Source organism: Lissotriton vulgaris, chromosome 3_2, assembly GCF_964263255.1.
Source record: "Lissotriton vulgaris chromosome 3_2, aLisVul1.2, whole genome shotgun sequence".
In the NCBI taxonomy this organism is placed as follows: domain Eukaryota; kingdom Metazoa; phylum Chordata; class Amphibia; order Caudata; family Salamandridae; genus Lissotriton; species Lissotriton vulgaris.
The window spans coordinates 194,714,353-194,741,728 of NC_141690.1; the positions used below are offsets into that span (position 1 = coordinate 194,714,353).

The window sequence follows — 27,376 nt, forward strand, 5'->3', positions numbered from 1 at the left end:
TCTGAATTAGGAGCTACAGATATGTTTAATTTATTTATTTTTTGTTACTTGCAATCTCTCGGATCATTGTAGTAGGGAAGGGGTTTGCTATTGGTTACCCTCTCTGACAACCATGGTTCTAGATGATTTGCACATTTTTAAGCTGTTAGGAGAGAACCTTTTTTGCTTTTCCAACTCTACTTTTGAAAACATTTGCAATTGTTTTTACTGTATGCCTGATGCTTTCCTTGTTGGAAAGGTTACGTTGATTACATGTCTGTTAGTTATGGTGACAAGCCAATGATAATTGTTAGAGGCCTGATTGGTTCACTAGGAAAAATATTTACGATGCAATATGTTCTGGATATTATGAAAGTTTTCATTTATTTTACATATGTTTTTGATTTTATGTGTTTGTGAATGGAGGAATTAGTCAGTGGATGAGGCGTATGCATCAGTGCAAAGATGAAAGAATGCATGTCTTATGCCTAAATCAATCTGTGACAAAAAAACAAAAGGCACCTTCATTCATAAGTCAGACCTATTGGCATTGCTGATAACACATTTAGTCATTATACACTGCCTGTTTGTGCTATAACTTGAGGGTGTTGCAGCAGTCAACCCTGCAATAATCCTTGTCAGAACCTATGCTCTTTGAGTGTTGTTTTTTTTCACAGCACTTGGTCCATGTAGACTTCAGACAATTCTGAGATGTATGACCCTTGTATAACTATTATCCCTGTACTAGTCTGTTTTTAGATGCTGCCATCCTGGAGTTATATTCTCTTTTATTCTCTTTTATTGGTAATTCCACAGCACCCATACAAATGGAGTGCCCTCTAGTCCTGATGGAATTGCCAGAAATGTGTGAGCAATGACACATTGACTTCCATCATTGTCATGTAATATATATTTAGTGTTTTGCACATACTAGGAATAACGTGTATTAAAGTAGGGTAGTATCCCTCTGATATGTTTAGTATGTTTTTCCAACAGCGCACACCTTTACTAGTTCAGAATAGCTGATATCTTAAACATTTTTCTTGGCTCTAGGGAGAGTCAGGGCGAGGCACCACTAATCCAATCTTATATAGACATGTGGAACAGATTAATTGCGTGATATTGTTGGCTCCTTTTAAAAATTAAAAATACTAATCGAACGCAATCTAGACTTACAAATAGCAGTAAAAATATGGCTTTTTTTGTAATCTGAACTCGAATCGCTCTCAAGCCTCATTTCATGCTTGTATGGATCCGTTGCCCTCAAAGCCATTGCACCATTTTTTTTGCACATTTAGTCGTGCCAGCCATGAAATTCTTAAGAAAGCAGAGTGTGGAGTCAGGCTTGGCTCTGAGAACCAAAGCATTAGCCGAGCCATTAAGGGTCTTCATATGAAAGCTAAAGCAAACCTCCTGTAAAAATGCTTTTTCAGATTAAAAATGTTATGTATTGAATGATTATGTGCAATTTCTAGGTCTCGCCTGGGGTTGGCAGCGGGCATGCGCTGGTTTATTCACGCGAGGGCTTCTTGGAATCTATACGGTTCCAGAAGTTCTGTGTCCGTTCCTCCTGCAAGTTCCATTGGTGTGCGTCGTTTCTCGTCATTACTTATGGTAAACAAACTTCTTTGGTTGCACCGGAGGGTTTTAAGACCCTCTTGTTTGCCACCCTGTCCCCTTTAGGTCACCCCCATCTGGATTTGATTGTGTACTTGCGGCATGATGCGGTCTCCTTTGTTTACTCGTGTGAGGACTTTTTTTCCCATTAAGGGCTTTGGCAGTAGCGGTGCATGTTTATTTTTGCATCGCGCTCCATGCAATTATTTAAACTTGTTCAATTATTTTTTAAACTTGTTATTGAGTTTTTGTGGCGGTGGAACAACTTCATGATGGTTTGTACGCTGCAGGCAGAGGTTTATTTCGGCCGGGGGAGTGAGGGTCTGTGTGCTGCTTGCTTTTTTTTTTTTTTTCTGTTGATGGTTTGCTTTGGTGGTTACTGCTTTTAGCTGGGGGCGTTCAAGTTTTCATCTAGACAGATTTCTATCTGTTTTAGAAAAAAAAAATTATATCCTCAGTGAAGCAAGCGGCATAAGATGTCCAAGTGTTGAAATGGGGCACGGAAAACCCTTATCTCTGCTATATGGCCCTGTGTCCTTATGGCAATTTAAAACAAGCATTGGAAATGCAATAGGTCTCGCAATAGAAAAGTTTGAGCTTTTGGTGTGTTAAATGTAAATATTTTTTAATTTTTGTTTGTTTTACAAATTATAAAAGTATTAATTTTGTTATTTGAATTGGCAATACTTATACGATAGATACACAGTGCAAGACCGCTTCCTCTGTATTTTTGCAAAAGTGCACATTTTAGGCCCACCTGTGAAATAAGTCTAGAATGTTAGCAAACCAATTGCATTTCTGAGGAATGTGAAACAGGCAGTTACTGCTGCCCTGAATAAGCCGAGCCCCAGCTAACACAAGTGTGAGAAAGCATTCATCTAATCATGCGAGCACACTGGCTGAACATCTTCTGCTGCTTTACAATGCAAATGTAAAAAGACACGGCCATTAATACACTGGACTCATTTCCAACGCCAGCGACAATACATCATCCTCATTAAGCATCTTCTCATTACATTAATTCCTGAATTTTTCATAAAGTATACTCTATTTTCTCCAGTACGTGTCTTCCATTTTCTGCTCCCTACCTTGCCACAACATACAAAACGCTGCAACCTTAGCATTTCTAAAATAGTATCGCTCTAACTAACAGTGCATTGCATGCAAATTAACATTTAAGGGTAAGAATAAAACGTGCGGTCAAATGTGGGAACGGCGTACGCTTTTTATCTAAAAACCCGCAAATTGTCTTTTTTTTTTTTAACATTCGTTTCGCTTCAATTACGCTTCCTCCATTTGCTTGCAATATCCTTACATCCAGAGTGAACTAAAATTGCAACCAACCTCTGCTATTAATTTTTAAACCGTGCTCGTTGCTGTGCGTGGATCTCTTTATGCATACGCTGATATTTCTATACGTCCACAAATGCAGGCACGTGAGCGGGTGTATTTGTATCGCAAAATGTTTGAACGCAGCATATGTTCAGTGAAATCCAGCTCTTGCCATTGTGGTTCAGGGGTTAAAACACTACACAGGTACAGATCCTGTGGCAATTACAAATGTTCCTGAAACGAGAGCAGAAACAGGAAGACATGAAATGGCTCCCCGAGGCAGCCATCTGTCTTAAATGATCTCATTTGTCAGCGTTCTAGCATCTTGTGGTTGCAAACACAACAAGCATCAGAGAGCATAAAAGGAGACACGGCCTGGCAGCCGTGAAACTGAAAGTACGGCCGGCCGGCCTTGAATAATTAGGCGATGAGAGCGCACGCTGAGAAGCTTGTGGGAGGGAGGCTGGGCTGACTTTGATGTGCTAGTGCGAGGCAGGCAGGCGGCTGGTGGCATTGTGCACACGCTTTTTAGGGCTTGCGCTTGCGCAATGACCTAAAAAGCGAACATGCACTGCATGGAATAGCCAGTGGAATTGCCAGTGGTTCAACTCTGGATAAGCCACAATAGAGCTTCGCCAGCTATGCGCAAGCGCATCAGCAGGCGAGCCCTAAAAAGTGAGTGTGTTTTAAGAACACTAAGCATTTACATGCTGGGACTTGTAGTTTCGCTTTTTTCATGATACGGTGACTGGCATGGGGCGGCACACTGGCCCGTGCCTTCATGTCTACATCCTGTAACACATCTGAAAACGTAGACACTGCTCTTAATCTCATCACTGCTGTACTATGGGCTTACAATTCCCCCAGTTTACTTTTTTACAAAGTTTAACTAAGAGTCGAATGTGTCCGAGGTACTGATTATTTAAATATGGATTTTACAAGGTTTCCATTTCTTGCTGGGGACAGGGCTCCCACTACCAAGGCTCGGTGGGATCTCCCTGTAATAGGCTTGCATCCTGGCATGGCCTCCATAGCCTGGCATCATCCAGAGGTCAATAAAAAGGACCATCACAGTGAAATAGTAACCCCTATCACTTGGAGCGCTATGAAGTAGCAAACTTTTTCACAGACCACTATATGGTACACAAAATATAGTTAGAAGTGTGGAGTGCTGTCCTAGGGCGCAAGCGCTGTTCCTCGAGCTTGTTGCTGGTGGGTTTATAGAGAACCTTGGCATACACGGGGCAGGCACCAGCACCTGATTGGCTCGTCATAGTTACTGATGAAGCTGCAGACAAAATATTTCGCTAATAACCAGCACCACAATTGCTACCAGCTCTAGGGTACAGTTAAGTTATCAGGCATTTGACTGAAATATTTTATTGGCATTCTTGATTCATATCATAACACAAGCATTAAAAATGCAATAGGTCTCGCCTTTCATTAAGTTCAAGCCATTTGCTTTGCTATTCAATACTATTAGCAAAGCAAATTGCTTTAAATTAATAAAAGGAGACCTATTGCATTTTCAATGCTTATTAAATGTCATTATTACTGTATTGACTTATGTTGAAAGTGAACTTTTTTAAAAATTGTAACTTTTCTCCACTCTAATGCCTTGATAACACTGCCTTGAGTGAACCTGTTATATGGCGGTTATGGTCATTGTCGACATTGCTAAGTTAGCATGAGCTCTGCTGCCATGATGCTGCTTTTGCGCACGTAACTACATGACTTTGTTTTGCAAGACTCTGTCTTTCACATGATAACTGCCTGCTTTCTAGTTCTCTGCCTGTTCCGGGAGTTTAATCTGAACACTATCTGCAAGGTCGATAAACCATGCCCCTTGTTGTTCTGTTCTGGTCAGTCCCTAGCACCTAGACAAAACAGGCTAACACAGCTGCATGTGGAAACTCATGCTTCGATATTACAGGGATGCTTGCTGTTCAAACAAACACTTGGAGAGGAACCTTTCCATGGAGAAGATCTATGTAGTTCCTATGATGATAAACTTCCATCTGGGCACTAAGGTATGGGGTCTACTGACAAAGCCCAGATATCTTCCTTTATATAATACACTTCAACTTACCAAGAGGAGGGTGGTTAGGCCTTATAGTCCTTTTTCCACTGTCTGTATATTATGACATCCCCCTTGATATTCTATGGAATTGTAACAATGCTAACGGTTTTAGGTTTATGCATTTTGCTGCTGATAGTGATCGTATACTGCATTATAGAGCACAATAGTTAAAATAAACATTTTGAACTATAATTGTGACTGACCATTCATATTGTGGACAAGTATGAATGAGTGAGCGAAAGGGTATGTCTTGCTACTGCGATTCCTGAGAGAGTTGAGTGTTACGTCTGGGTTGTCTAATCATTTGTAGTTTTGTGACTATGTGGGAGAACGAATGAGAAACTATAGATAGTTGGTTTTGGGATTTTGGGTACCAAGGTGATTGAAAGGTACAACCCCTATACACCACTGTCCTGTTTTCCTGCACATAGTTATGTGTATGTGCGGAATCCCCACAACAAACCAGTAGGTGACAGTTTCTCGGTTATGTGTACTTTTGGACCAATGTTATGCGTGAAACAACATTATTGCCCATCAAACCATTCTTGTATGGTTCCTACAAAACACATGCTCTAAACCAAATTTCTTCTCGATGGTCTTGAATTTGATAATCCAAATGACAGAGTGAAGTAATTTATGTAGGATCACACAGGAGACTTGAATTTGAACCCTAGTTTTTTGGTTATACATTTCAGGACACAGTTCAGCTCCTAGATAAATAATTAATCTTTCCCTCTTGCCCCAAAGGAGAATGGTTTGTATTCAATTATTCCATGGCATAAATTAGGACGCTGTATATTAAACAGTTATCACATGTTAATTAATCTGATACCATTTATGTATTAAAGGTCTTTCTTGAAAAAGTTGAAAGTTAAGTGTACTGGACGACGGGAGACTATTTTAATGTTGTTTCTGAGTTTCCTAAACTTGAACTCTAAAGCAAGGGTCAGGACCTCCATGACACTTGTGGAATAGAGTATAAGAACAGAGGACTGATTCCTTCAGGTCTTCATTGAGACCCGTGTGAATTATCTGCAGACACACAGCAAAGGCAGATACTCCAATTGGTGGCTCAACTGTCTTACGTAGGTTTTGTCTTTTAAATCTGCACTAGGAAGAGAGAAAGGCAGTGCCAGCGATACTGGGCTCCGTTCTGTATTGGCTTGCCAGTCCCAATGGCACAAGAGCTGAGCCAGAGCTAATCTGAGAACATTTCCAGCTACCTAGTATGGCACCAAAATACTGTGCACAGGCGTGGCACCTTACTACACTTCACTACAATACACTTTTTCATCGAAGTGTACCAAACAAAAGTGCTATTTGCGTGTCCAACCAAAAGAAGCTTTAGAGATTTGTTAAACAATCAGAGAGTGGAACATTATCCAAAAATATGCAGTATGATTGACTGCATCCCCATCTTCATTTGTGCAGGCAAGCTAAAACCTAATGACAACGATGATCACTGTATTTCTAGTGGTTCAGCATCTTTGTATCAAGTTTCAACACTTGATGCCTTCTCTTAGGCATAATTGGTTATTTGTTACCCTAAGTTCGAGGGGTCCGAATGTTGGCCCAATTTGCAAACTAAAGTTAATGCATAAACAAAAGAGCATTAGTGTAGCAGCTCTACTGTTTCCTTAGGATGCTTCTTCTGGAATGGTTCTATTTGTAATTGTTTCTGCAACTTCAGGAAGTGCGTGCTCAGTAATATTTAGTAGTTTACTTCACAATCTGTGCTGCTTGTTTCCTTCCCAGTGTAAGAATTGGCTTTTGTAGTTTGGTTTGCCCTGTTCCCATCATGCACTGGGACAGGAACAGACTAATTTGCATACAGCCAGGTTCTGAAACTGGGATCGTGCAGTGAGCTAAAAAAACGGTGTTGGATCTAGCCCTGATCTCTTGACTGGGTGAGAGTATTCTGTTTAATTCAGAGACTCTGTCCCTCACCACCCCTTGTTGTAAATGCTTTTGGACAGCCAGCAGTTTAGTTTGTGTATATCTCTGACTACAATATGCTGTGAATTCAGTTTGTGACATACACTCCTATTTACTTATGGACAAACCTATTGATTCATGGCCTATGTTACAGACCTGAAGCAGTAGAATATCCTGTAGAGTCTATTTTCAGTTGAATTATATATGGCGATCCCTGCTTATCTATATAAATTATTTGACCAGTCTCTGCACACAGCTTTGGCCAAGCATCAGCATGTGGTTTCTTAGGCCGAAGCTTACTATACAGCACAGTTGTCTGGTAACAAAGACCTCTTTAAGACCTACTGAATGCTTACCTACGAATGCATTCCTCCTATTTCTTACTATTAGATTTGTGTTTTTCTATTCATATTTGCTGGGTTTTTTTTCATTTTAACTCGTCCAGCGTGTTTTTGTCACTCCATGGATCATAGCCTGTTAACCTCTTTGATTATCTCCTTCTATTCTTCCAAGACTGATCTAATTTCGGGAAATCTCTGGGTTGCTTTCAAGCACTGTATGCTTCTGTGGACCCCCTTAAATGCCTGCATAGTAAGATCTGATCTGGCAGACATGGTTGCAGATGTGCCTATTACATTGCCTGCTTCAGAAATGTGCTTTCTGCACCGTGTGAAGACAGAATTTTAAAAGCCGCCAGCATACAGAATTTTTTAACCGTAATCCGGCTGTAAAGCAAAAATGTGCTCTGATTTTTACAAATTTAAATGTCCTACTGATCACCGGTGTTGGTTGCACTTTATGTAGAATTGTCCGTAAACACAATGCAAGGTTTTTAAGTTACCCACATAACCCTCCTGTTGAGTGAAAAACATTACAATGGAGCAGAGTCTGGGGCTCCCGGGCTCCTTCAATGTATTTCACATTTAGCCAGGGCAGTAAATGTTTAGTATTTTTTAAGACACTTGGTTTTACACTAGTTCTTCTCCTTCTGTAAACACATGATGCCAGTGTGCTGCCCCTTGCAACTCCAGGTTTAAAAGTGTATGAAACATCACATCTGGCCTCTTAGCCATCATTTGTGTGGTGTTTTTTTTGTTATTACATTTTTTATAGGCAGGCTTAAGAGGTGGGTCCGCATGAAATATGTCAGGTGTTTTTGTGGTCTGGAGAGTGGCTTGAAGGCCTGGCATGACGTAAATGTTACATATATTTGGAAAGCACATTATCACCCACAAGGGTTTCTTGCTCTTAGTAGATGTGCACCTAGCCCTGCCTATGGTTGATTGGCTAATTGAAAAGCCAGGTTTTCAGTTTCTTGAGGAATTCAAGAAGAGTATGAGGCTCTGATGTGGATTGTGAGGTAGATTCACTCTTTGGACTTAATGTAAGATCTCGTTCTGTGTATCGGTGGAGCTGTCTGGATGGTTGGTTGAAGGAGATGTGACTGTTCAGGTAGGTGGGGGCCTAAGTTGTGTAGTGCCTTGAATATATGTGGTAGGAGTTTGAAATGAGCGGGAGCCAGTGGAGCTCCCTGGGGTGTGATATGATATGAATTGTGATGAGTCTGGTTGCCCAGTTCTAGATGGTTTGTGTTCTTCTTGGGATTTGCTTGGTGATTGTGGCATAGAAGCTACTCTATTGTCCAATTTGCTGGCGACTAGGGTGTGAGTGAAAGTTTTTCTAGTGTTGATTCGGAGCTGTCTGCTGATCTTCCTTAGCATCTTCAGGGCATGAAAGTAGATTGCGTTGACGGGGTTGACTTGTGCGGTCATGTCCAGTTTGCTGTCCATGATTATTCCCAGGTTCCTGCCATGGGAGCGGAGTGTGATCCGAGTTCAGCCAGTAACCACTTGGAGTCCCATGGTGAGGTGTTATGGCGGAAGATCACTACTCTGTCTTTTCAGTGTTGAGCTTGATGGTTGGCTTTTGTCCAGTTAGCAACTTAGTTCATGCCGACGGTGAGCTTATTTCATTTGTTTGGGTCTATCTTAGAGGGAGGGAGAGTGTGATCGGAGTTTCATTGGTATAGGAGAGTATGTTGATGTCATGTGCACTGAAGACGTTGGCTAGAGGGATCATGTATGCACTGAAAAAGGGAGGGGGTTAGAGCTGAACCTTAAAGCACTCTGCAAATGAGTTTGCAGGCTTTCAAGGAGGTAAGTGCTGAGGACAGCTTGTGTTTATCTGTTAAGGAGCAGATGCAGTGGAAAGTGAGTTCTTGTATGCCAATCTCTTGCGGTGCCTGATGATGATGGGCTGTGAGACTGTATCAAATGCTGCAGAGAGATCCTGTAGAATGAAGGCTGCTGTCTCTTCTAACAAGGATCATGTGGATGCTGTCTATGGCGACGAGTGCTGCTTCTGTACTGTGGTTGAGCCTGAATCCGGACTGCGTATCGTTGAGGAGCTGGTGGCTATTATTATTATTATTATTATTATTACTATTATTATTATTATTAAAAATATTTATACAGCGCACTATCACCGTCGGTTTCTTGGCGCTCTTGATAAAGATAGCGGAGATCCAGGGGGGGGGATTAATCGTATGCAGCTTGAAAGAGCAGAGTTTTTAGAAGAGTACGGAAGCTATCGTACTTAGTACAAAGACGGAGAGTTAGGGGTAAGGCGTTCCAAGTAGAGGGAGCCAAAACAGAGAAGCTCAGGCCTCCGTGCCTTTTTCTTTTAAATCTGGGGACCTCGAGGAGGTTCAGAGAAGCAGAGCGCAGAGCTCTGGCAGGAATATGACGGGACAGGGCAGATGAAATGAACTTAGGGGCTGCGTCATCTAGGGCCTTAAAGGTGGTGCATGCCAGTTTAAAAATACACCGTTTTGAGACAGGGAGCCAATGTAAACTGCGGAGTAGGGGGGTAACGTGTTGGTATCTGGGCTGGCAGAAGATCAAGCGGGCAGCTTGGTTCTGCACCAACTGAAGTCGATGAAGGTGACATGCGGGAATTCCTGCATACAAGATATTGGCGTAGTCGAGCCTGGAGGTGATGAGGGCAATGACTACTTGAGTTAGGGCTTCTTTGTTCAGAAACCTATTAATCTTGCGAATACGCCTGAGATGGAAGAAACAGGCAGAAGTTACCGCATTGATGTGGGGTCTCATAGAGAGATCTTGGGAGATGGTCACCCCCAGGCTTTTGACAGAGCTCACAGGAGTTGGTGCCGTCCCCAGAGATGTTGGCCAAAAGGAAGCGTTCCATGGATGATTGGGGCCACCCACCAAGACGAGCTCAGTTTTGGTGGGGTTTAGTTTTAAGTGACTATGGTACATCCACTCAGCTATGGTTCGCATAGTGGACTGAAAGTTGGTGCAAGAGGAGGGGAGGGAGTCAACAGGGAAAATTAACTGCAGATCATCAGCATAATTGTAAATTGTGACCGGGAAATTGCGGAGAGTGACAAGCAGTGGTTGGAGATATAAATTAAAAAGAAGAGGGGATAGTGCCGAGCCTTGTGGGACACCACAGTGAAGGGGAGAATAGGACGCAGAGAAGGTGGAAAGGTGGACGGACTGTGAGCGCTGGTGTAAGAAGGATTTAAGCCAGTCAAGGGCCACTCCTTGGATACCGGCGTTTGCGACACGGTCGATCAAGATGGTGTGATCGACCGTGTCGAATGCCGCAGAGAGATCCAATAGGACAAGGGCTTGGGCGATGTTCTTGTCAGCACCTTTCCTGAGGGTGTCCATGACTGCCACTATGACCGCCTCGGTGGAATGGAGGGGTCTAAATCCAGCTTGTTGAGGGTCTAGAAACAGTGATTGTTCTATGAAGGAGCTCAAACAGCGGGTCACATAAGTTTCCAGAATCTTGCCTAGGTAGGGGCTGCTGTGGTTCGTTGTGAGGCATTGGTTTATTAGTTTTTATAAGACATTTGCCGGGTATGGTATGAAGGAGATTGGTCTGTAGTTGGAAAGCGTGGCTCCATCAGACTGCTTGCCTGTCTCAAAACTAATCATCAACTTGTTCCTTCGTTCTGTTCAGGATGAGACCATTGAACACTTTGCCTGTAGTTGATCGTTATCCCCCTGTAGTTAACACAGTTCTCAGGCCACCTTTCTTGAGGGTCCTTATGAGCTATCCCTCTTTCCCGTCTGATGGCACCTCTTCCAAGATCCTTCCAAACATGCGGTAGAGCATGTCTGCTGACGCTTCAATGTCTGCCTTCAGTGCCTCTACCAGAATGTGATGGTGTCCTGATGCCTTCCCGTTTCTCAGTTGTTTCATGGCTTCCTTGGTTTGCTGCAGTCAATTGGCAAGTCTTTGTCGGCTGATTGTATTTCTGGTGGAGACTGCGGCACAGGCTAGTTCATCAGCTCTTCAAAGTGCTCCACCTGTCTTCGTTGTTGGCCTTCGTTACCCATGATTATCTTCCCAGCCTGGTCTTTTACAGTTCTTTCTGGCTTGCTGTATCTGCCTGAGAACTTTCTTATAGTGGTGTAGAGTTCTTTCAAGTTTCCATGGCTTGCTGCATCCTGGGCTTCTATGGCAAGACTATTGATGAATCTTTGCTTGTCTGCTCTTAAGCTTCTTTGTTGGTTTTGATGTTCTTTGCCTTGAGCTTTTGCTTTCTCTGCTCCTGATCAGCGGGTATTGACTGCAGCTTTCTTTTCCTTTCTCTCTTGGATTTTGAGGGAGTCTTGGGGGAGATCCATTCTTTATGCTGGTGTTTCTTGGGACCCAGTACCTCCTGGCAGGTTGATGTCACTGTTTCTTTGATCTTCTCCCTCTGACTTTCTACTGGGTCTCTGTCTCCCTCTACCAGGGCTCGACAAATCAACTCGCCCGCTCGCATTTGCGATGTAGAATTAATGAGGACGAGCTATTTTTAGGTCCACACGCCCTTTCTGGCGAGTAGGAAAACAAACTAACTTTTGTCGTCTGACTTTGAAAACGGAGCAAATGTGCCAAGATTAAAAGGCGTTTTTATTGCTCACAAAGTGAATGAGCAATAAAGTTGCCTTTAAATCTTGTTATCTTGTCACATTTGCTCCGCTTTCAGAGACGGAGGTCAAGTAGGTGGCAGTTAGGTCAAGGAGATTTTTCAAGGTACTAGACCTGCAGGACTATTACAATTTTTCGGATTTTTCGAGCCCTGTCTAATTCTTGAAGGACTTGAAACTTTATAGAGTGAGTGAGTATTTACTCTGCTTCTGTACATCTTTGAGGATATTGGTATTGTATCGCTTATGTTTTGTCTGTTCTATCCATGCTTTCTTCAGCTGTAGCCTGGCCCCAAGGTGTTTGACACAACATCCGCCCCTCTTATCTCTTTCCCATCCTGCAGGGAACTCTGGAACGTCTTGGCAATGCAGACATGGTTGATCTGATTCTCTTTTGAATAGTCTGGTGACACCCACGTTGCGTTGTGTATGATTCTCTGTGGGAATCAGTGCTTCATTTGAGCCAGTGGTTTCCAGTGCTCGGTACTTAATCGTCAACTCCACTGTTTATAGCGTGAAAACGACCCAAAGATATTTGAGCACTTTTCATGAGCACCAGTTCAGGACACGTTCATTATTTGTTGGCACGGGGAGATTAAGTGATTTTCCCAGTCACGGGATGTTGAGTCTACGCCGAGACTTAAACCTGGTTCCCCAGCTCCAAAGTCAGCTCTGACCGTTATGCCACATCCGTTTCCAACTTGTAGAGTTTCATGGTTAGTACTTGTTAGTTCTGTCATAGGTGGAGCCTAAAGGAGAAATGGGCTGGTGCGAGCTTCCTCCTGATGAGAGCCCCAGCACTTATTTTCACAATTTAACCACTGGTGGGAATACACTTCCACTTATCATCAGACTGTTCAGGGCATAGTGATCTGAGAGCCTTTCACCATTTTTAATGGTCAAACATCTGGCCCATAGTTTCTTCTTTCTTCTGTATTGATTTATCTCTGGTATATATTATGATTGCTTGTTCATAATAGAACTACACAAAACGGCATGGAATAAATCATGAAACACAAACCATGGTAATAGCATATTCTATATGGTTCATATTATGTAGACTTCGATTATCTGCCCCTGCGGAGTTGGTGTAATTAATCGTTCTTGCATAATTGGTGTGGTTCGGTCTTGGGGAAGTTGGCACGTTTCGTTTTTTGTTCTCGCACCTGCAAACGCATCGCGAAGCGATCGGCACTGCGAGGCCTATTGTGATCAGTTCTGCTCACAAGGAGCCAAGGGAGACCAGAGATGGGCACGCACGGAAACTGATCAGGTCGCGCGTGCGTTCTCCATCTCCTGTCTCCCTTGGCTCCTTGTAAGCAGACACGCACGCACGTACGTACGTACACACACACACACACACACACCCTCCCTCTCCCCCCCCCCGGCCCCCACTCCCCCCTCACTCCCCGGGCTCTCTTTGCATGTCCCTCTCCCTTCGCAGCGGTTCACTCTCGGCGGCAGCAGACTCCAATTCCGAGTCGGAGCTCGGCGTGTCTTCTCCGCGAACCACAGCTTGCGCCGGAACACCCAATGTGCACGCTCACGGCCATGGCGTCTCGTGCGCTCCCACCGCTGTTTCGGTTTCGCGCCCGTCGATCCTCAGCTGGTCTTCCTTGTTTAATCACTTTCCATTCAGACTGCGCGGCCTAAATCACAAAATATCCAACCCTGATATGTCTACTATTCCTGAAGATGATGGCCTTGATGATTCTGCCCGGATCCGAGGTTTTAATACAATATTATTCGACTGTTTAAACTTTGGATTTATTAAAGGCTCGGATATGCGCCCCTGCATGTGTGGGCGCCACTCAAGGTGTCAGGTTTGATGTTGATGTCGATGGTTAAAGAGAAACTATTGTACTGCCATAGACTCATCAGGATGCAGCTTTCTGTAACACATTTTTATGTATTTGTCAACTGACAGAACATGTGACTTTTTCCATCCATGATTCTATTCCTCAAGTTTGAATACAGAGGCCCTCATTGCGAGTAACCTGTTAAAATCCCAGCTGTTTCTGGGGCCTCGAATTACGGTTACCGGGGCTGCGGGAATTTCAGGTGCAAGGAAATAAATAACAAATTGCATGTTTTGGGGATAACATGGAGCAATCAGGTTGCTCGCGTCAATTAAAACGTGTTTTGATCCAAAGTCTCTGCGTGACCTTCAGGTGATGTTGTGAAAGACAGATGTAGCCACTGTCTGGAACGTAGAGGCGATTGGGCGGTGATGAGAAGTGAATTCCATCGCACCACATTGAGAGAATTCTGGGACACAATAACATTTCAACATCCTAAGGTAAGTAAAATACATACAGTAAGGGCATATTAATTTTAAATATATTGTATGTGTTTAGTGGTGAGGGTTAAAAAATGATTGCAATTAAAATAGGAGGCATAAAACAAAAGGTGAACACTCAGAAAATAAAGATAGACACGGCTTATAGAATACAGATGTGCTTTAAATAAACAGATTCCTTTGCCGGCCTGCAGCTGCAGAGCTGTTAAGTCATATAGACAAAAAGCAGCAAATTAAGTGGACAGATAAATACCTACACTCTAAAATTTGGCGTCAAAACTGGACAATTCCAAAAACAGAGAAGTGGAAGTTTCAGTTTGGTATCTTTCTCTGTCTCCGCCTTTTATCAATGCATCGAAAATGTGGTGAGTGGCAGCGAAGAACAGAAGAGTGAGCTTTTTTAGCTAACTAATCCCGAGAAGAGAAATCTGATTATTTGATGTGAATAATGTCGGATGTTAATTTTACTCCAGACTGGTTCATTCAGTGATGTAACGTACGAAAAATACCAGTCATCAGGGAGCTGCTTTTGCATTCAGATAGTGTCTTAAAAACATGTAATGAGGTCACTGAACATACAACAACCCATGATGCTCTATTGAGCAGATGCAATCTGCGCTAAAATATGCACACAATGTGCTGTCCTTCTATAGTATTGATATTTAGATAGCGCCTTATGAGCCCTTGCGAACAACTTGCTAGAAGAATTTGCTCCAGTCTTACAGTTTGTAACTTCGTGCTTTTGTCTGGATAAGGTAAAAAATTGTACGCTGGCTAGCAAACAAAACAAGCATTTACATTGCAATAGGTCTCGCAATGACATTGTTTTGAGCTATTGGCATTGAAAATGTTATTGTTTTTTTCCCCCTTCGTGAAGCATTTTACAAGTACTGGCGTTGTTAATGACCGTGCCTTTTATTTATGTTTTAAAAACGAAAACAAAAATAAAAGGCATTGTTATTGGCAATGTCAATAGCTCAAAATCGCGTGAATGCGAGACCTATTGCATTGCAAATGCTTGTTTTGGTTTGTATTGTAATGTGATTATTTTTTTTTGGTGTGGCTTCTGTAGGAAGCCGCTCTCACCAACAATAAGGGCTCAAAATTATGATCCCTCACTGCTGGGAAGCCACACCTGCGAACAACAAAATTGTATGTTGCAACTTGGGTACGCTGCCAGTTTCCCGGTCTTTTGCACCATCTCGCAGATCATCTGAGGGAATCTGTGTAAGGGGTGAATAAATTTTTTGCGATGGTATTGGGGGGCAGGTTTAGAAGCGCAACTTTTATAGGTTTGAGAAAACTTAACCATTTCTGCAGCTAGTCCACAACGTTGTCTTGGGCAGTGAGATGTTAAAGATGCAAGATTATTTAGTTGGCATTTTGGAGTGTTTCGGCGTTGTTCTAGAGGAGGGATTCTTAACCTTTTCATTTCTGTGGCCCCACACTCCCTACCGGAACCAGGGGACCCCCACCATATCATTATTGGAATCTGAGTCATTACATGAAACCAGGGACCCGGTCTAAGCATTTCGATCTGAACCGCAAAACACAAACCAGGACCTAATCTTTTATTTAATTCCCGAACAAATAAAAACTTACAACTTTCTTGCTCTCCTGGCTCTCTTGCTTTCCTGGCTCTCTCCTCTTGATCAAAAAAAGTCTGGTGACAGCTGTGCTGCCAAGCCTGAGCTATGTTTGTATTGAGAGATGTGAGGGCATCCAGGGTTTCAAATACACTAACGGAATATGTGCTGCATTTTCCCGCCCGAACCTTTTAATCTTTGCAGACACTAGTATAGCATGTCAAACTGTGGCTTAAGAATTTAATAAAATAGATTTATATAGTATGCATGCGCCTGAATGGAGCTGCCGCTTCTTTCAATAAGATAGGAGTAAGAACTTGTTTTCCATTGGAAACTGTTCGTGACATAGTCGTTCTCGACTTGGGTGAATAACCCTTATGAGCAGCATCTGTTGACCACACAATGTATGAACATTGTCCACCATTTGTTGCCCTTTGCAAAAGTATCAGCTTTCTCAGAGGTTCCATACTTGAGCCCTTGTGGTATTGTCTGGTTTAGTTAATTTGTTTTCTGTAGGTTCTGTTAGCTGTTAAGAGAAAAAATATGCCTAGTTTACTGCCATCAAATATTAGTTGCAGGTCTGCTTTTAATATTTTTGTATGTATGCACGGTGCAACGCAAACCTAGCCGAGTGGCAGTGGAGCATTGTATTGGTTTGAAAGCAGAAATAGTTATATTTACAAATGCTTTATCCTAAACTTATTATTTAGGACTTTTTTAATTGGTGCAGTAAATGGTTTATTTATTACATACTTGTATGAAATGTATTTCAGAATGTTCATGACTTCTAAATATGTCATAGTTTTCACGATGCAAAAGTTAAACTGAAATAAACATTTTGATTTGATCATGTCCTTTTTTTTTTTTCTTTTATAACTAGATGAAAAGTGCTTTAACGGATATCATCCAGTTAGCTACTTTGGATTCAGATCCCTGGATCTTGATGGTAGCAGACATTCTGAAATCCTTTCCAGATACAGGTTCTCTTAATCTTGAGCTTGAAGAACAAAATCCTAATGTCCAAGATATTTTAGGAGAACTTCGAGAAAAGGGTAAGGCATTTGTTTTTCTCAAATTAATGATCTGTTTGTTCTCGCTTAGTTGGTAACACATTTAGCTTTTTGCTAGAGTTAGCAATACACAGCAGATGTAGCACATGGTTTAGTGTCAGTAAGCAAGCGTATATCCTTAACTCGATCCTTCATTCTAGGAACTATTGCAGGGCTATTACCTTCACTGGACCTTTGTACTTTTTATGAAACTAGTAAAATACCTTTTTATTATTTAAATCCTAAAATTAATGGCACTGCCAATGGGATGGTGAGGGAAGGGGTGTAGGTTTAGAGGACATGGCACAGGCATTCTGTATACATACACTGAATAGGTGCAGCACAGACCGGAACAGTGTAAACTTCTCCCCCCCTCCCCCCCCCCCACCTCCAATACCCACAGTTGGTACTTCTTAGGCATCAACAGGACTAGTTTCCTTAAACATTGAAAATGATCTATTTCAAGCACCAGTAGAGCATCAGCCACATAGAAGAGATACCACGTGCGGTATTCAAGAGCAGCAGAGTTAGCATCCAGCATTTTAGTGGACCTTAGTTTTTTCATGAATGGAGATAGTGCCTCGTTATTAATCACCTTGAAGTTCCTTCTAAGTTCCCATTTCCTAGCATGTGTCTCTTGTCTCACCCCTGTGAGGTGGTTTCAATGAAATATTTATTTTATACCTTTTGAAAAATGAAAGCATTTGAAGTGCTCCGGGGGCAGCGGGTTGGTGGAAGCAGCCTGGACGTGGGAGTAGTGTGGGAGGCGGATGCAAGTAAGGGCGGGTGAGGAGCAGAGATGGCTTGCTAGAAAGTGTACTCTAGTTGAGCAAGACAACAATAAAAATATAAATTAGTTCATGAGTCTGCAGTGACACGTCCATTTTTCCCCTTGTTTTGTATATTGTACGAGCACCAAACTCATAAGACCTCGGGCGCTACACAGTTGTGTGGTTGGTTGAAGTAGGGTTGAGGTGAGGAGGGCGATGATGGCGGCCGGGCTGAGGGTCGAGCTCAGTGACCTGAATTTTTAGGAGAAGGCTGCGCGTGTCACAAAGCCCTCTTCACGCAAGCTATGTAATGTATGGTAAAGAGTTTGAAGCACAGCTTAATCAAGACTAGATCAAGGGTGTAGAGGGGGCGCTGCGTAAAAACATTTTGGAAAATAATAAATTCAGTATTTTTTTTATCCTTTTAAGTATAAACTTGCAAACAGTGGATGCAAGAAGAAACCACTTTGAACGTTTCCTAGAGCTCTCCAAACTAATTACAAGTGAGCATCTAAATAAATCACGTCAGAACCGCCAAGTTAAGAGACTGCAGAGAGCTTTTCACCGCATGTTAATCAATAACAGGCTTCTGAGCCTACCAGAATCTCAACACATGAGCAAATTGACTGCCATTATTCTTTGAGACTGGCTGCAGCCCTGGTGTGAGTCCCCCTCTTGGGACCCCACATTCTCAGTATCTTCGGAGAGTCCTGTATACCTTTTCGCTTTCTGGAAAGTGAGGAAAAAAAAAACATATGGAAAATGTCTAACATCCATGGGAAACTTCCAATATCCGCCGAGACAATAAATCAGCATTTACACCCAAATATCTGCATGGTCAATGTACTCAAATGAACATGTCTTTGTATAGTTTGTGTTTACCCTGAAGGCTACCCTGGAAGTATAAAGCAGATGTGTATTGTCACACAACTGAATGGTACTAACGTCACCAACCGATTGGAACATGAGACTAAAACGTCACCACGTTAAAAACAAATTCTTGTTGTGGCTTCATTAAACCTGGTTACTTCATGGATTATAAATTATTATTATTATATGTCTGTCAGAAGACAAACAATAAGCATTGGTGTCTTTAGGGTGACCTTGGACAACCGAAAACAAAAAGTTCCGAAATATGTGGAGAATCCCCCTTAAACCAAGGGTTTATACAACATACCGCCACCTGTGCAGGCAAAGGACTGCGGTTTGCCACTGGTGCTTCACTGTTCCAACCCATGAGGGTTTAAACTGTGCAACGAGGGACGTGCTCTCCTGGTGAGTGTTTTACACAGTCCGTGCAGTGGGAGGCCTGCTCTCCTCGTGAGGGTTTACACTGCCCATGCTCTCTCGTGAGCGTTCACACTGTTTGTGCAAGTGGTGACATGCTCCTGGCCGCACGAATTACATTGTGTTTTTCCCAAGCACTGTTTAGACTTTGCCCTTAGTGGAGGTGGGTGAACCAACAGATTAGCAGGGAGAGCGGAGCAAGAGCCGAGCCAAGGGATGGGCTTGGTTCTAAGAGCCCTAACATGAGCCGAGCAAAGGGGCTAGTTGGGTTTTTAAGAGCCTGCTAGGAGCGTGCGGACAAACCTGAGCCCCAAAAATATTTGCGGTGTAACCTTCAAACATCAGATTACATCAGTGCACTGACAGGCATTTATTAAAAGTAAAATATAAATAAAGTGAGCGCGGTGTCCCTAGCGGGCACTGCGCTCCGTAAAGTAATTAAAAAACATACAATTTATAAGTGCAAGCTGTCGCCATTGCGAGAATAGAGAAACAAAAAGAAGTGCTCACCGACTAATGTAGGAGACCATGGAACGCTGCAAGTGCACGATCCAGCCTGGATGGGCAAACTGGCCTCCCAAGAAGCTCTCAAAGATGGGTGGTGGTAAGAAGAGATACTGTGTGCATCTCATCTGGCAGTGTCCAGTGATCCAGTCCTTCTGGCAAAAAGTGGGTAAGGTATTGTCCAGAATCCTGGGTGTGAATTTTGAGGTAAACCTTGCATTGATTATCTTAGGGGTCCTGCCTGGTGATAGGGTCCCACTGATGAAGCTCCAAACCCAGTTGATATTTACTTGAATAATTATTGCACAAAGAGAAATCAGAATAAAATGGGTTTCTGCAGTGCCACCTTGCTGTGTGGATTGGATAGCCTCTGCTAGACATATTGCTAGTCTTGACTGTCTAACTCGCTCGGCAGAAAGGGAAAAAATTGTGGACCCTTTTCTCTAAAATGTTACTAAAAGCTATCCACAGTAGGTGGGACGTGTTATAGGGCATAAGTAAAATCACACTTGTAAAGTCCGAGGATTAAGACAAACTTCAACAGTTTGAGGATAGAACTGGTAGCCCCTTAAATCCATATATCTAACCAACAAGAGTCAGGGTTATGAAGTCACTCTTCCACCCCTATCAATTATACTACAACAACTAAAGAGTGATTGTAACTGTGAATATTAAGACAAATCTTTTTTAAGTAAACTACACAGTGTTCAAGGTAAGAAAAACAAAGGCACAAGGAATTGAAAAAGAAAAAAGAAAAAAACTCTATTTCTTAAAAGAACCCTCACTCACCCCAGTGGTGACATACTTCATCATGGGGTTCCCACAGGGGAGACCGAGTGTTCCTCCCTGTGTGCTACGACACTTGCAATTGCAGCGGAGCTGGTTTTATTGAAAGTTTTTCTTAGTTTATGTGCTCTAGTGCTGTGAGTGCAAAATTAAAAGATCACAGCTGCGCCCAAAAACCCTTTATTAGTGGGTCAGCTGTTCACATTAAAAACAAGTGAGGACCACGTAATGGTTTTTATTAAAACCACTGTGTCCTAAAAAGCAATGGCCGACCTGTTTCTGCTGTTGTTATGCGCTATTAGGCTCAGCTTTCATCAGGACCATTTAAGTGAACTCCCCCGAGGGGTCCACGCTCACTAAGGCGCGTCCACCCCGTGAGGATATGTATGTGAAAAAGATAAAATTCGTTTTCCAAAAAACTCGCGGTTATACCCGTTTTGAAACACTCCCAGAAGTCACCAGGAGCCAACTCTGTGAATAGACAGATAAACGAGACAAACATTAATAGCACACAAATTTCATGTATTCACATTATCACGCTTTGCTGCTTCCTTATGTCATGAAATATAGAGCTGTTTGCTTTTAGTATGGTTCCATTTAAGGTATATATCTAATGTACCCGCAGGATATCATACTATCTTGTGTACCCTCTGTTTGCCCTTACAAATTATCAGGGGGGTATTTTTAGGACCCTTATTAGTCCCGGCGTGCGCACATATCAAGACCCGTCTGGTACTATATACGACTCTCGCCTGCGGGGCCACCTATACTAATGTGGTATAAACTTTCAGTGCAACACCCCTCGTAAAAGACTAAAGGTCCGCTCGAGGCGGATCGTTGGGTTCAGACTCAAAGAAGTTTAGGCTGTGGTGTAATCTATCATAAAACTCAAACACTTACAACACACGATATTCAGGCGTGCCACATGGGCTAACAGCGGGGCACTCTCTTTACGCTGCGCTCCGTCTGTATGTTTAGAGCAAAGACACCGGAATTAGTATTATTGGCGATCAGAGCCCTGGTATACAGACAACCTTCAAATCGGAAGGAACAAAGGGGCATGAATACACTTACTTCAAGCGCAACGACTCGCCGCATTAGACCTAGTCTGTTCTTCACTGTCGCCTGGATATTACCTGCCATTAGCAACCCGCGGGATTATAATGGCGAAGGGGCTTCAGGTCGCGTGCCCGGTCACGTGTTTAGCGTACCGCGTATGCATCATGTGACCCTGGGAACGTAAATTGCGTCCCAAAGTGTGCACAAACGCTAGAACGCTACCTCGAACCTCTTCAGTATGGCAGCTGGGAATTTTGCGAGAACTTTATTGTCCATTAAGAATCTCACAACTTAACACTATGTTTTTGGATACACAGGGCTAGATAAAGTCCAGCCATATCGCACTTCCAATTATTATATCAAAGTGCGAGTAGAGAAAAGGTTTGTACCAGACCCACTTAATCTGTCACCAAAAAGGTCACAAGTACATCTAGAGGTCAATTTCGAAATGACCGGTCTGTACCTCGGACTGACGTACTTCATTGGCCAATTTGTCCTAAGTCACTACTATGTACACTCCTAATCTCATGAACCCATCAAATGTATTTAGGCAGAGGGATACAACAGCAAGTTAAACCTAGATGACATTATTCAGTGTAATATGTAGCATATACCTTTGGTATGGTATCATGCGGCATGGCTGTCCCAGAAAGGCTGTAATCTGTTCGACAGTTGAATTCCATGATGAAGAGGTTCATTTAATGCGAATCAATGCTACCTTTGAAAACTCGTGTTTTACCAGACACCTTTGCGTTGTAGAGTTTGCAGCGTTTATCCACAAAGAAACAAAAACCAGAAGCAAGGCGCTTAGCTGCCTCCAACATGCAAAATGGATGGCTGCTGACTGCGCTTTTAAGGAGCACTACACTTGTCATGCTGCTCAAAGGGCCCATCTCCGGAAGCACTTCGCGTTACGTCTAATTCAGTCATAAACGAAGGAGTTCTCTTGGACTCTGTATTATTCTTCCCCATTTAGGTTAGCTCTGTAACCAACAATATGGGTTTCTACCACTGTTTCTTCAAAGGAGAGGATGTGGAGTAAGCGCTAGAGCTGCCGACTTGTTAGACAAGTCGCTAGAGCTGCCGACTTGTTAGACAAGTCGTCCTCTGTCATTCATAAATATTTCACTCGTATCTCATACCGAATTCCATTATTGTTTTTTTTACTGACTCCTTTTTATTATATTTATTATTACATTTACTTGGCAGTATTCTCCATCTCCTGAGCCTATTATCGACGCTACAACACTTTATCTTCTTGTTATTGTTGGTAAGATTTCTTTTGATGTGCATGAAGAGTGAGCAATTTTTTAATATTGGGAGAACGGTTTTACATTTACATATTAGATTTGTAGGGTCGTGCTAAACTACTCCTGTGGAACATTGGGTTATTATTGTGGCAGCTACGGCATATTTCTCCTTTTAAGGAATATTTCACATAGCATGGTGTTGAAATACATTATTCTTGCCAGTAGTTTCATTTTCTTTCGTTCATTTTTTCACAAAGATTATGATGCATATTTTCTCTACCCTACGCTGGGGTTAGAGGGCACTTGAATAGTGGAGGTTACTTTTTTTGTGTACTTGGTCCCCTGCTACCCCTCCCCCGCCCCCCAAGCCTAGCACCACACTTCATTGGAATGCCTCCCTCCCTCTTCCAAGACCACACGCTCTTCTTCCCTGCTGACCGGCCTTCTCGGCTATCAGTCACTTCATTCCAACTAGTTTTTTTTTTGTTGACTCTACGTCCGTCCCGCACCACCTCCTGCTGCGGAACCAATTTGATTAATTCACCTAGGCATCACTCCTTCTTCTAAAATGCCCTCTCCATGCCCCTGCTCGAGCCCGCCAGGTTTGCTCCCAAATGTTTTGTTGAAAAACATTTCAGTGTTGCTGTCCCTCCCCCACTGGTACTGCAGCTCGAGTTTCACAAGACCGCCTGGGCCCTCTTCCCCCAGCACCTCTTCTTCCCTCCCTCTCTCCGCTTCCCTCCCTCTTCCGAGACCACACACTCTTCTCTGCTGACCGGCCTTCTCAGCTATCAGTCACTTAAGAAATCCCGCCCCCCTCTCTCCCCTCTCCTCCCCTCTCCCCTCTCTCTCCTTCTCTCTCCTCATTCTCCCCTCTCTCCTCATTCTCCCCTCTCTCCTCATTCTCCCCTCTCTCCTCATTCTCCCCTCTCCTCTCCACACTCTCTCCTCTCTCTCCTCACTCTCCCCTCACTCTCTCCCCTCTCCCTCCCCCCTCTCTCCTCACTCTCCCCTCCCCCCTCTCCTCACTTCCCCTCTCCCCTCCCTATAACCTCACTCTCCCCTCTCCTCAGTCTCCCCACTCTCCTCTCCTTCTCCCCTCCCCTCTCTCTCCTCTCTCTTCTGCCCTCTCTCCCCTCTTATCTCTCCCCTCTCCTCACTCTTCCCTCTCCTCACTCTTCCCGCTCTTCCGTCTCTCACAACTCTTCCGTCTCTCACCACTCTCCCATCACTCTCCCCTCTCACCACTCTCCCCTCCCCCTCTCACCTCAATCTCCACTCTCCTCACTATCCTCACTCTCCTCACTCTCTCCTCTCTCCTACCACTATCCCCTCTCTACCACTATCCCCTCTCCTACCACTATCCCCTCTCCTCTCTCCACTCCTTTCCTCTCTCCACTCCTTTCCTCTCTCCACTCCTTTCCTCTCTCCACTCCTTCCCTCTCACCACTCTACTCTCACCACTCTACTCTCACCACTCTCCCCTCTCACCACTCTCCCCTCTCACCACTCTCTCCTCTCTCCCCTCTCACCACTCTCCCCTCTCACCACTCTCCCCTCTCACCACTCTCCCCTCTCACCACCTCTCTCCCCTCTCACCACTCTCCCCTCTCACCACTCTCCCCTCTCACCACTCTCCCCTCTCACCACTCTCCCCTCTCACCACTCTCCCACTCTCTCCCCTCTCACCACTCTCCCCTCTCACCACTCTCCCCTCTCACCACTCTCCCCTCATCACCACTCTCCCCTCTCACCACTCTCCCCTCTCACCACTCTCCCCTCTCACCACTCTCCCCTCTCACCACTCTCCCCTCTCACCACTCTCCCCTCTCACCACTCTCCCCTCTCACCACCTCCCCTCTCACCACCCTCCCCTCTCACCACCCTCCCCTCTCACCACCCTCCCCTCTCACCACCCTCCCCTCTCACCACCCTCCCCTCTCACCACCCTCCCCTCTCACCACCCTCCCCTCTCACCACCCTCCCCTCTCACCACCCTCCCCTCTCACCACTCTCCCCTCTCACCACTCTCCCCTCTCACCACTCTCCCCTCTCACCACTCTCCCCTCTCACCACTCTCCCCTCTCACCACTCTCCCTCTCACCACTCTCCCCTCTCACCACTCTCCCCTACCTCACCACCCTCCCCTCTCACCACCCTCCCCTCTCACCACCCTCCCCTCTCACCACCCTCCCCTCTCACCACCCTCCCCTCTCACCACCCTCCCCACTCTCCCCTCTCACCACTCTCCCCCTCTCACCACTCTCCCCACTCTCCCTCCACTCTCCCCCTCTCACCACTCTCCCCTCTCACCACTCTCCCCTCTCACCACTCTCCCCTCTCACCACTCTCCCCTCTCACCACTCTCCCCTCTCACCACTCTCCCCTCTCACCACTCTCCCCTCTCACCACTCTCCCCTCTCACCACTCTCCCCTCTCACCACCCTCCCCTCTCACCACCCTCCCCTCTCACCACCCTCCCCTCTCACCACCCTCCCTCTCACCACCCTCCCCTCTCACCACCCTCCCCTCTCACCACCCTCCCCTCTCACCACCCTCCCCTCTCACCACTCTCCCCTCTCACCACTCTCCCCTCTCACCACTCTCCCCTCTCACCACCTCTCACCACTCTCCCTCTCACCACTCTCCCCTCTACACCACTCTCCCCTCTCACCACCCTCCCCTCTCACCACCCTCCCCTCTCACCACCCTCCCCTCTCACCACCCTCCCCTCTCACCACCCTCCCCTCTCACCACCCTCCCCTCTCACCACCCTCCCCACTCTCCCCTCTCACCACTCTCCCCTCTCACCACTCTCCCCACCTCTCCCCTCTCACCACTCTCCCCTCTCACCACTCTCCCCTCTCACCACTCTCCCCTCTCACCACTCTCCCCTCTCACCACTCTCCCCTCTCACCACTCTCCCCTCTCACCACTCTCCCCTCTCACCACTCTCCCCTCTCACCACTCCCCCCTCTCACCACTCTCACCACTCTCACCACTCTCACCACTCTCACCACTCTCACCACTCTCACCACTCTCACCACTCTCACCACTCTCACCACTCTCACCACTCTCACCACTCTCACCACTCTCACCACTCTCACCACTCTCCCCTCTCACCACTCTCTCCCCTCTCACCACTCTCTCCCCTCTCACCACTCTCTCCACTCTCACCACTCTCACCACTCTCACCACTCTCACCACTCTCACCACTCTCACCACTCTCACCACTCTCACCACTCTCACCACTCTCCCCTCTCACCACTCTCTCCCCTCTCACCACTCTCTCCCCTCTCACCACTCTCTCCCCTCTCACCACTCTCTCCCCTCTCACCCCTCTCTCCCCTCTCACCCCTCTCTCCCCTCTCACCCCTCTCTCCCCTCTCACCACTCTCACCACTCTCCCCTCTCACCACTCTCCCCTCTCACCACTCTCCCCTCTCTTCTCTACTCTATCTATGCATCACCCTCACTCTATCTATCTCATCACCACCGCATCACTCAGGGGCATCACTGAACGCCACCACAGCATCACTGAACGCCACCACAGCATCAATCTGTGCAACCATTCAACAACAACTGGTTCAAATATGTTCTCTCAATGTTTCAAGCTTTATTACAAATGTCACAAAAAGATGTTAATATTTCACATCCGTTCTTGGATTTTCGTCACAATAAAATACACTGATCATAATCTTCACAAAAGTTATTTACAAAAGTTTAAGCTATCGCCATTATAAATTACAATAACTTATTTAAGTATTATTTTTAAAAATGAAAAGCCATTGTTATTAGTAATATCAATACATCTAAGTCACGTAAATACAAAACATGTTGCATTACAAATGCTATAGGTGTCACATTTGCAAAAGATAAGTATTGGCATTGTAAATGACAAAGCTATTAATTTCTCTATTTTCAAAACCAACACATACAAAAATGTCATTTACAAGACCAATACCTCAAACTTTCCTAATGTGAGACCTATTGCATTGCAAATGCTTGTTATGCCCTCTGATTGTGGTGGATTATTTTGCCCCTCGGCTGCTTTGCTATCTGTTATCTCATTTCCTTACAAAGAGTAGTATTCAACCCAGTGTGTATTTAGCCCCTTCTCCTTTTACTTGTTTCACTCTGGGATTTTAACATCTGCGTGCCCCCTTGTCATCCTGGTTTTAATGTCCAAGTGATTAGCTAGTACTGTTTCTGTGGAGTTCATTACTCATGCTTTCTCCTCGCCTCGTTTCTCTCCTTCTTTCAAATGTTGTCCACCACCGCTCTTAACTGGGGACAAGAGCTGGGTAAAAACCGATCCTCACTGTCCCTCCTGCCTTGGGATCCTCTACATCACAGGTCTTCAAACTTTTGTAGGTTGAGACCCCCCCACCTGAAATTCTTTAGATGTTGGGCCCCACCACCACCACCTAACAGAAAATTCGGGAATCTGGTACACTATAAATCAACCGCCATGCGCATATCATGGGCCATATTTGGCAAGTAATGTTCAACACAATAAGAGTGTTTAGTAAACTGCAGGTTTTGATCTAAAATACTTTTTTTATGGTTGTTACATGAAACAAACACATTTCCCTGCAAATAGTAATAGACTCTCTTACATCAATCACATTAAAAAGAAACTAAACAAAACTATATTTACAAGAATCTGTTTAGGAATTATTCCAGGCCGTCAGGGCAAAAACAGAGCTGCCTCTATCAAGGGGCCCCCTAAAAAGGCTGGATTGCAGTGCATGTAAATGTGTCCTTTTATCATTTAGGACGAAAACCTTAATGGGACACGACAGGCCATACTTGTGTACAGGAGCGCAGGTAGACCCGAACTTCAGGTGGGGGCTAACACTCCCAGCCATGGCTGGTCCTAGCACCTGTC

At 44.5% G+C, this 27,376-nt stretch overlaps 1 protein-coding gene across 1 annotated transcript in view; it reads left to right on the forward strand.

Annotated features, from left to right (window-relative positions):
• NELFA (negative elongation factor complex member A) overlaps window positions 1-27,376 on the forward strand; it is a 213,899-nt gene that overhangs the window by 26,283 nt on the left and 160,240 nt on the right. The window contains exon 2 of the mRNA XM_086964207.1: window positions 16,661-16,832. Within this exon, the coding sequence (XP_086820333.1) occupies window positions 16,661-16,832 (172 nt within the window). The remainder of the gene's footprint in view (window positions 1-16,660; window positions 16,833-27,376) is intronic.